This window comes from Meleagris gallopavo, chromosome 6, assembly GCF_000146605.3.
Source record: "Meleagris gallopavo isolate NT-WF06-2002-E0010 breed Aviagen turkey brand Nicholas breeding stock chromosome 6, Turkey_5.1, whole genome shotgun sequence".
Lineage (NCBI taxonomy): Eukaryota > Metazoa > Chordata > Aves > Galliformes > Phasianidae > Meleagris > Meleagris gallopavo.
The window spans coordinates 97,176-108,098 of record NC_015016.2 but is presented as its reverse complement, the minus strand read 5'-3'; the positions used below and the strand labels follow the sequence as shown (position 1 = coordinate 108,098).

Genomic DNA, 10,923 nt, shown 5'->3' with positions numbered 1-10,923 from the left:
GCTTCTGCCCCGCGCCGCCGTCGGGGCTCCGTGAGAGATGCGGAGGTGGGGATTCGGCTCCGCCCGCGGGAGCGGCGAGCGGCCCCGGCCCTTCTTTGTCCCGTCCCGTTCCGTCCCTTCCCGTCCCATCCATCCGCTGCGATCTCGCTCCGTCTCATCCCATCCCACCCATCCTATCCCGTTGTGCTCTCGTCCACCCCAGCCCATCCATCTTATTCCCATCCCACCGTGTTCCATTCAGTCTCACCCCCCCGCCCCATTAATTCTATCCTGCCCCGTTAATTTCACCCCGCCCACCCTCTCCCATCCATGTCCCATCCCTTTCTATCCCATCCTCTTCCATCCTGTCCTGTCCCACGCTGTCACATTATCTCACCCCATCCCATCCTGTCGTGTCCGATCCTGTATCATCCACCCAACCCCATCAATCCTTTTCTGCCCTGTCCCATTCCATCTTGTCCCCATTCCATCCCATCTACCCTGTTTTGTCCCAGCCTGTCCTCCCCTGTCCCATCCCTTCTCTTTCCATCCCATCCCATCTCATCTATGCTCTGATCTCTCACACTATCTTGTCCCATCCCATCCATCCTATTGTGCTCTCATCCCATCCCAATACATCTGTCCTGTCCCATCTTGTCTCATCTCATCTCTTTCCCTCCTGTCCTATTCTATCATGTCCCATCCTATCCATTCCACCACATCCCATCCATTCTGTCCCATCTGTCTCATCCCATCCCATCCAATCTGTTCTCTCTGATCTCACATCCTGTCTTGTTCCATTCCATCTTATCACATCCCATCCTATCTCATCCACTCTTCCCCATCAATTCTACCCTACCCCATCCATCCCAGACTATCACATTCTATCCCATCTCCTTCCATCCCATCCTTTTCTGTCCCGTGTTTTCATGTTCTCTCACCCCATCCCAATGTCACATCCCATCCCATCCGTTTCATTATATCCCATCCATCCTGTCCCATCCCATCCATCCTCTCTGATCTCCGTCTTGTCCCATCCCACCCATCCTGCTTTAATGCGCTCTCATCCTCCCCATCCCATCCATCTTATTCCCATCCCACCACATCCCATCCTATTTCACCTACTTTGCCCCAATTCTATCCTGCCCCATTCCATCCTGCACCATCCTGTCCTGTCCCATGCTGTCACATTCTCTCACCCCATTCCATCCCACCCCAACCCATCTGTTCCATCACATCACATCCATCCTGCTCTGTCCCAGCCTATCCTATCCTATCCCTCCTCATCTCATCCCATCTCGTTCCCTCCTGTCCTATCCTGTCATTACATCCCACCCCATGATATTCCATGCTTTTTGTCCCACCTGTCTCACCCTATACTGTTCTATTCCATCCCATCTTGTCTCATCCTATCCAGCTCACCATATCCCATCTCACCCATCCCATCCCACGTGTCCCATAATGTTCCATCCCATCCCATCCACACTGTGATCTCTCACACTATCTTGTCCCATCGCATCCATCTTATTCCCATCCCATCCTATCCCATGTGTCTCCTCCTGTTAGCCCATCCCATCCACAATCTGATCTCTCACCATTTTGTCCCACCTCATCCATACTGTGATCTCTCACACCATCTCGTCCCATCCCATCCATCCTGCCCCATCGTGCTCATCCCCCCCCCTCCATCTTACTCCCATCCCATCTACCCTACCCCATCAATTCCACCCTGCCCCATCCCATCCTCACACAGCTGCGTGCTCTCAGCCTCATCCAGGTCCCCACAGTGGCACAAAGCCTTGTTCCTGCTCCTGGCTTCGGTGACCCCTGGCATGGACCGACAGTGAGGGGCAGTCACGACACCAGGCGCGCGGATGGGCACAATCCACGTGGATTACGGAAAAAGGGAGGGGATGAGGGGGATGGGATGAGGCAGCATCCCCTGCTGTGATGCTGAAATAGGGGCACCTGGCCTTTGGGGCACGATGGCAACAGGAACCCAGTCTGGGAGCCCCAGCAGAGATGTCTTTGTATTTATTTATTGTGAATATATTTGGTTTAATCTTTTCGTGCCACTAGCAAACCCTCATCAGCCACAGAGGGCTGAGGACAAGGCCACCACTGCTGTCCCACGTCCCACTGCCAACCAGGAAGGATGGGAGCACGTTGCTCAACCCTGGGCCAGCGGGATGGGATGGCTGCCAGAGGCAGCAGGAGCTGGGCAGCTGCCCAGGAGCGGCTCCTGGGTGGGACAAGGAGGAAACAGAGCTTCCGCTGCAGCCAATGCCAACGCACAGCCTACAAGCACGGCACCGGGACTGCCGGCCCGCAGCACTGCATCACAGGGAGAGGTGACCAAGGTGCCAAGGGGACACACGGCAGTGGGGCGGCCCAGTAGGGTGCAGCGGGGCGCACGGTGAGGGCAGTGCCGGAGCTCCAGCAGTATTTATGCACCTCTGGTTGTGCCAGCAGCGTTTGTGCACGGTGCAGCCCTCGCTTAGCTTGTGTGGCTCACTGGAGATGCAGGTAACGAGCGGCCAGGTGTAGGGCCGTGCACAGCCATCACTGAGAGAGGGGCAAACAGGGCTGCAATCACTCACTCACCCGACACAGGCTTCAGAATGGAAACACTGTATTGACAGACTTTACAAAAGTTATTACAAAACACAACCACTAATCAGCAGCCAACGATACACAGCGGAAGAGACACTGCTCACAGTCACCTTGAGAACAACACCACTGAGTGCCAAATTCAACCGATATTTACAGAGACGTCAGAAAAACTCTGGTCAGTCACCGCATACATTTAAGTGTTTTAGATCCATGGTGAAATATAGTGCCACACATTTCATTGTATAATAATAATAATAATAATAATTAATAATAATAATAATAATAACAACAATAACAACAACATCCTACTTCTACATTAACTAAAAACCGAACAGCTCTTTACAGGGGTTAGGAGAAGTTCCTTTCACTTGTCTGACTTACCTGAGTGTGAGACCAAACCCAGTAATAAAATAACAGTAAAACCACCTTTGCCAACGGTAGTTCCTATGACAGACCAGCAGCACTGCTCCCTCAGGCCAGAGGGAAACGACAGCAATGTCCTTCCAAAGCACAGAGACATCTCCTCTTCGATCAGAGACCCGACTGCCTCTGTGCACCCACACAGACCTCCTCTCCCAACTCCTCCTGCTCCAATGTCCTCAGCCCTTTCTCCTTCCCGTCCTTTCCTCCTCCGCCTTCTTTTTCTCACCTTGCACTTCGCTGCTCTCTCCTCTCTGCTTTTCTGCCTTCGACAAGTTCTGCGTCACGTCCCTAACCACGGCTCTGCTTCACCTCTGTCCCCTTGGTGGCAGCCCAGCCTCGTGGCACGGGGCTGATGCTCGAGGTGCGTCACTGCAGCCGGGGCGGGCGGCCGGCGGCCCGGGAATGGCATCTTCCCTTCCTCCCTCGTCCAGCCTTGTGGTGAAACGAGCAGAAAAAGAATGAAAGCGAAAGCTTGTCACTCCTGAATATGCACAAAGATAGGTGGGGAAACACCTGCTAAATACAGATCCCCAGAGAATCTCTCGGGAGCATTCTCTACAGGCAAAATTCAAACCTGCGTAGGGGACAACGAATACGAGGCCTACGCTGCCAAGGAGGTCCCACGTCACCCCGCGGGGCTGAAGAGGTGCCCAGGCCTTCGTATCAGAGTTTTTTTTTTTAGAGGAATTCCTAGGATGCTTCAACAAAGCGGGCTTGGTAGCAAGACCACATGGATTAGCTGCGATACAAGTTCACCTCTCGTCATGCTGCACGTCCGCCGGCTTAGACCGATCCGTCACTGCGAGCCCTTCCGCCCCGGCCGCCCATCGCTACTGCTTGGTTTCTGTTTTCAAACAGAAGAGGCTGGTTTGAGTGGCCGACTCCAGGTTGTGCTGCAAGGCCTCCTCCATGGGCCGGGGGTTGCGGGAGTGGATCTTCTGGTGACAATTCAGCGACTCTTTGTAGCGGAAGTGCTTCCCGCAGACGGGACACTGGTACGGGGTCTCCCCGGTGTGGACACGCCAGTGCTTGAGCAGGTGGTCCCTGCGGATGAAGCTCTTCCCACACTCGGTGCATTGGTACGGCCGCTCCCCCGTGTGGATGCGCTGATGGCGGATGGCTTTGGAGAGGTCCCGGAAGTCCTTCCCGCAGTAGGTGCAGGTCAGCGGCCCGTCACCCTTCCCCGTATGGAGCTTCTGGTGCAAGATGAGGCTCACCTCCAGGCTGAAGCTCTCTTTGCACTGCGAGCAGGTGTAGGGTCTTTCCACCATGTTGTTCGGCCTGACAAAGCCGTACTTGAAACCGGAGCCCTTCTCTGAATTGGCGCGCTTGGACGGTCTGGAGCGCTGGCCTTTCGCGGAGGATTTGGATTTCTGCCTGAAGCTTTCCCCGGCTTCCAGAGAAGTGCAGGCTTCCTCGTCCATGTGCGCTCTCTGATGGGCTGCGAAGAGCTCCTTGTCCAGGAAGCTCTGCCCGCACTCGCAGCAGATGTACGGCCCCTCCTCTGCGGCCATTTCCTCGGGAGCTTCCTTCTTTGACAGTTCCCTCCCGCGGCGCGAGGAGCGCCTCAGCCCATTGCCCGCTGCACCTCTCTGCTGCGGGCCCGACCCGCTCCGATTCTTGCCGCTTGGCTTTAACTCTTCCTCTGGGTTTGAGAAAACATCATCCCACTTTCCCGCTAACGAGGCAGGAAGCTCAAGGCTGTCGGGGCTTTCCTCGTCACACTGCTGCGCATCTGACGGAGCAGAGACACTCATGTCATTTCTTTGAGATAAGAACAGCCTCATTATTTAGACTGCAGTTCTTTTGGGGCAGAGGTGATCTCTGCTTTGCACGCTCAAGACAGTAACTGGCATGACAGGGCTGCAAGTCCCAACTGGGAGCTAAGCAGTACTGCAATACAAACAAAGCCAAAGTATTTTGACTTCTTGGGAAAGCTCAGACAGCGTGAAGGTGAGATCTCTCTGTACAGCTAGACAAAGGGAAGAAGTGGGTTTCTCAGCTGGAGATGAACCAGACCATGTCAGCATGTGGCATAGAATAAAGACAAAAAAATAGAGGCAAGGGGAATAAAACCTCTTTTCTTTTGGGGCTTGTACAGTGTTTAGAGCTGGGGCTGACTGATCCCCAAGGTAGCTCAGAGCTCCTGCCAATGACCCCAGCAAGCAGGATGAAAAGAACACAGAGGATCTGGGGCTATAGGAAAGAGGTCTGAAAAAAACACAGGTTTTTGCAGTGCACAAAGATAAAGGCGTGCCCACGTTTGTGCGCACAGAGCAGACCGACCGCTCAGCATTCCCCATCACGGGGCTCTCCATTTGCTCGTCACTTTGCCAAACACCTAAACGCGCAGCTTGAAAACAGGCTGACTGGTTTGTATCAGGCTAAAATTTAAGAAAAGCATCAGCTGGAGCAGCTCAGCTGCTTGTGAGAACAAGGCCAGGAAACCAAAGCCACGTCCTAGCAGGGTGCGCTTCCCCAAGCGGCTTCTGTGTTCCCATGCTTCAAAGCAGGGATGTGGAGGGACAGGCAGTGACAAGGACATGCCCTGGGACACGCCACAAAAAAGCCTCACATTTGGCTGACAAATTAAAGCTGTGACAAATATCGCTTTACACATTAGTGGAAAAGACTTGTAAGAACATTGCTGCTAAAGCCATTGAAGCTTGCCTGCTCGTTGCATGCTCCAGCCCCTCTCCACTTCCTAGCTGGCCAAACATGCTACCTCACTGAGCGAGCCAACACTGTGCAGGTGCCCTGCACCCCCAGCCAGCCCACAGCTGCTTTTACAGCCTGCTGCTCGTGTACCGGAGCTCCTTCTGCATGTGTGTCATCCATCTGCCACGGCTGTCATCCAGCTCCCATGCTGAGCCTGAGGCAAGCCTGGCAGAGACTACAGTGACGGCAGGGCCTCCTGCAGGGACAGGCCCCAGCCAGAGCCAAGAGCCTGAGAGCATCTCTAGCTGCCCCTCTGCCACTCTGTGCGGCACTCAGTGAAGCTCTGTGCTTCTAACTCACATGTATTGGGAGCCTCCATGCTCTCTTCTTCTTCCTCTTCTTCTTCTTCTTCAGAACCGTAGTGACTTTCAGCCAGGGTATCTTCGTATTTACTCCACGAGTTGTCATCGGGACCGGGGAAGAAAAACTCTGTGCACAGGAGGAAGAACAACCTGAGTTTATGCTCACACCTTCCAGGTGCTTTACAGAGGGTTTCAGGACAGATGACAGCAGCAGCAAGGAGCTGGCTAGGAGAGCAAAGCCACCCCTGCGCTCACGGACAGTGCTGCCAATACTCATCAGCAGAAGCAAGAGGAAGAGCACAAGCAGACTGTAGGAGCCGCATCTGCTTTCCATCACCCACTGCAACCCAGGAACTTCATGTCTCACCGGTGCTGGGATCCGTAGGGGTTTCTCCTCCCTCAGAGTCATCCTGGTCCTCAGCATTGGGATCCTCTCCTTGCTCAATCCGTGACAGGAGGTCAGGTTTCGAAATTGCAGTATCTGTATGTTAAAAAAAAGAAAAGAAAAGAAAGAAAAAAAAAAGAATCAGAATGTTTCCTTTGTCCTTTCAGGGCAGAGAACCTTAAACCTTCACCCACCGACCTTCTTCACTGCTGGGGAGGACGGGTAATGGAAAGAGACTTAAGAAGATGCTCTCACACGCCTGCACCGCTCACCTTGTCTGGGCCCTGGGACAATGAGCGGACTGCAGGAGCACGCTCTGCTCAGGTGAGGAGCACCTCCCAGCCTGCAGCGCAAGGAGCAGAATAAGAAAATGCATCTGTGCTTACCTTCAGGCCTCCTCTCTTCTCCTCTGTGCTAAAGTCCGCGGATCCATTGCAATGGCAGCTTCAGCTTGGGGTCAGAACCAGAGCTGTCAGCCAGCGGCAGCAGTGGAGGTGCCCTCCCCACACGGTTCCCTCCAGCCCCGGATTGCCACAGCCAGAACCGTTCCTTCCTACTCGTCCGAGTCACAGGCTGCTTGTGGATTTTGGTGGGGGAAATGGGAAAATTAAAATTTCCCCTAGCATGGAGAGCGGAAACTTAATTTTGAAACAATAAGCGTGAGCCTCTGGGTATTAATTTCCACCACTGCTCTGCTGGATCCATTAGCCTTAACGAGGACCTAGCCTTAAACCCAATTAATCAAAACAAAAGGGAACCTTCAGATTAAGCACAGATACATTTTTCTAAGCTCCAGGCTCAGACCCACGGATCTCTTCCAGTAGGACTTTTACATTCCTGCACCTTCACAGCAGGACTGTTGTTTACACAGGAGAATGGGGGTAGTATTTATCCTTTGCCTTTTTCTCTTCTACACTGGGACTGTCCAAAAAAATATTTATATTAAAAAAAAAACAACGTTGGAAAGACATGGATACAGAATTGGAGGGCAGAATGGCTGTCTGCCAGGGATGTCTGCGCTCCCACATGGATGTCCAGCCAAGGCAGCACCACTTCTCAAAACACACACAGGTGCCTGAAGCCCTCATGAGGGCTCCCAGAGGTGCAGCACAGATCCACAGTCGGGACTGGAAGGAGCCAGCAGGGCACCTTCGTGCAGCGTAGAACAATCTGCCCTGAGCCATCAGAAGTGAAGCAGAAGGCTGAGACCTGCAGGAGCAGATGTTGCAACAGTTTGCACAAGAAGTGTTCTCCAGCACCAGGCTGGGGGTGAGGCAGAGCACCAAGGCAGACAAACGTGTTCTCTCTTTCCCTAGCAAGCGTTCTGCTGATGGAAGGGCAGATCTACAGACAAGGCTGGGAAGAACTGCTGGTACTCATCCGAAGCAGCAGCGAGCTGATGCACCCAGCGCAGTACATCTGTGGACCTTTGCATCACCACGAAGCTCCCTTTTTGTTCAGGGCCTGTAAGTCTCTCATTTCCCTCGTCCTCATAGCCCAGGTCCTCTCACGGCTCCAGCTGGATGGCCAGAGCCCATCAGAAAGGCAGAGTCACTGCACTGCTCAAAACATCCATCCACTGCACAACTAACACAGTGAGGAGCAAAGTGCTGACTCCTGGGGCTGCTACTGAAAGCCAGCATAAGACCTGGCTAGACTTGCTTACTGCCCACCCTCCCGGATCCACCAGGCACAGCCCGGCCCTGGAGGACCTGTGATGCCAAAAGCACAGGGGAAGCCCCAGCCAGCCTTTACCCATCGAGATCACGGCCTCGTAGTTGCCCTTCATGATATGCCTGTAAAGCTCTTTCTGCCATTCGTTCAAATTCTTCCACTCGTCCTCCGAGAAGCTAAATGAAGTGTCGTTAAACGCCATGGGGACCTGTAATTAGAAGCACCACATATTCAGCTGTTTTCATGGAAAAGCTCAGGTGAGAAAGGACTCTAAAGATCATCAAATTCCACCCACCCTGCCGTGGGCTGGCTGTCCCACAGCTCGGGCTGCCCAGGGCCCAGCCATGGCCTCAGGCACCTCCAGGAGTGGGCACCACAGCTCTGGGCAGTGCCAGCACCTCATCACCTCTGGGTAAAGAATCCCTGCCTAACATCCCACCTAAATCTCCCCTCTTTTAGTTCCCCCTTGCCCTGTAGTGATCTGCCCATATAAGAAGTCTCTTTTCCTCCCATTTATAAGCTCCATTATGTACCAGAAAGGCCACAGTGAGTCTCCCTGGTGCCTTTTTTCCCTCCAAGCTGAACACCCCCAGGCTCCTCAGCCTGTCTTTATAGCAGAAGCGCTCCAACCTCTGAGCATCTTTGTGGCCTCCTCTGGATCCAATCTAAGAGCCTCTTGTTGAAAACATCTAAGGATGTTTTCTCATTCTAAACCCCACACACCTGGGGCTCGGTGAAGGAATACGATGCTTTTCCCCCAGCACCTGCCTAAGCCTTGCTCCCCTATTCAATCTCCCCGTGCTTCAGACAACGTATTTTGCACATCATACAACACAAGCTCTTTTCCTGCTCAATTTTGGACATAATTCTGCTGCAGTCTCCTCTGAACAAGAACTGGGAGTGCATGTGCAAATACGGGCAGGGATGTGGGGACGACCCACACCGTGTCCTGCCTGACCCAAACAGCAACCCACCCGTGTGCTGGGTCAAGCACCAACTGCACATGCACAGGGGTGTGCAGCCACAGAAGGACCTGTGCTGGTGTTCCCAACCAGCAGGTCAGCTGTGTGCTCATCATCCACAGAGTCTGGAGCAGAGGCCTGGAGCAACTGCCTTATGGGGAAAGGCTGAGATCCGTGGGGCTTTTCAGCCTGGAGAAGAGAAGGCTGAGAGGGGATCTCATCAATGCATATAAATGCTTAACGGGTAAGGGGAACGAGGCCAGGATTTCTTCAGCAGTGCTTAGCAACACAGCAAGAGGCAATGGGCATAAATGGGAACATAGACACATATCTCTGCCTGATCATGAGAAAGAGTTTCTGTAGTTTGAGGGCAGCAGAGCCCTGGCACAGGATGCCCAGACAGGTGGTGGAATCTCCTCGGGAGATACTCAAAACCCACTGGACACTTCCCCATGCACCGTGCTCTGGGTACCTGCATTACAGGTGGGTTGGACTGGAGGAGCTGCAGAGATCTCTTTCAACTCCTACAGTTTTGGGAATCTGCATTAGAGAATCACAGAATCACAAGGTTGGAAACAACCTGCAAGATCTTCTAGTCCAACCATCCTCCCATCACCACTGCTACCACAAGCACTAAACCACATCTCACAGCTCCTCATCCAGACGCCTCTTGAGCACTGCCAGGGACGGCGACTCCACCACCTCCCTGGGCAGCCATTCCAGTGCCTGACCACTGAGAGAAAAAGTTCTGCCTTATGCCTAACCTAAACCTCCTCTGGTGCAATGTGTGGCCGAAGCACAAGCTCTGTATCACAATACAGAATCACTGAAGTTGGAAAAGACCAAGTCCAACTCTTCACTACCACACTCACCAATCCACGTCCCTCAATGCCACATCCCCAGTGTTCTTGAACACGCTCAAGGATGCTGACCTCCCTGCCCCCCGCTCCCTGGGCAGTTGTGCCAGAGCCCAACTGCTTCTGAGGAGAAATGGTTCCTAATACCCAACCTGATCCTTCCCTGGCATAACATGACAGGATCATAGAATGGCCTGGGTTGCAAAGGCCCACGATGCTCATCCAGTTCCAACCCCCTGCTGTGTGCAGGTCACCAACCAGCAGCCCAGGCTGCCCAGAGCCACATCCAGCCTGTCCTTGGATGCCTGCAGGGATGGGGCATCCACAGCCTCCTTGGGCAACCTGTTCCAGTGCCTCACCATCCTCTGGGTGAAAAACTCCCTCCTAATATCTAGCCATGAGCAGCCATGGTGTGATGCCATCACCTCTCGTCCTATTGAGAGCAGAGGCTGACCCCACCTTGCCACCACCTCACAGGGGTGAGATGAGGTCTCTGACACAGCCCGGAGGTCTCTGACACGGCTCATGGCCCCGTTACCTTGGGGACCTCCCCCTTGGCCCCGGGGGGCAGGCGCAGGATCCAGAAGTTCCTGTTCTTCAGCAGGTTCTCCATGTTCTCCAGCCTCTTCTGCAGCTGCCCGTACTCCTGGATGAGGGTGCCCAGGGCCGTCCATTTGCTCTCCAGCTGGTTGCCAAACTCCACGGCCGTCCTCTCGCAGCCGATCAGTTTGCTCTCGGCCATCCTCATCCTGCCCTCCAGGTTCATCAGCTGGGCCGCCTGCGCCTCCACCTTCCTGTCCACGGCCTGCACCTCCGTCACCAGCGTCACCGAGATCTCGGCGGCGGGCAGCTCGGCCTCCCCGCCGGGCCCTTCCTCGGGGGCGGCCAAGGGTTGTTCCAGGGACAGGCTCCTGGGGCTCCGATGGCCATCCAGGTCCAGGGACGCGGACACACGGCCTGAGACTGCCAAGGCACGACAGGGGACAAGGGGCAGACGAGAGAGCGACGAC

At 54.1% G+C, this 10,923-nt stretch overlaps 2 protein-coding genes across 2 annotated transcripts in view; both read right to left on the bottom strand.

Annotated features, from left to right (window-relative positions):
* Window positions 1–10,923, bottom strand: part of MAP4 (microtubule associated protein 4) — a 241,347-nt gene that overhangs the window by 154,219 nt on the left and 76,205 nt on the right.
* LOC100546195 (zinc finger protein 777-like) overlaps window positions 2,595–10,923 on the bottom strand; it is a 12,606-nt gene continuing 4,277 nt past the window's right edge. Inside the window, exons 5-9 of the mRNA XM_019616166.2 lie at window positions 10,452–10,876; window positions 8,176–8,302; window positions 6,403–6,516; window positions 6,034–6,162; window positions 2,595–4,750 (exon numbers count right to left, since the gene is read on the bottom strand). Coding sequence (XP_019471711.2) covers window positions 3,846–4,750; window positions 6,034–6,162; window positions 6,403–6,516; window positions 8,176–8,302; window positions 10,452–10,876 — 1,700 coding nt within the window. The 3' untranslated portion in view covers window positions 2,595–3,845. The remainder of the gene's footprint in view (window positions 4,751–6,033; window positions 6,163–6,402; window positions 6,517–8,175; window positions 8,303–10,451; window positions 10,877–10,923) is intronic.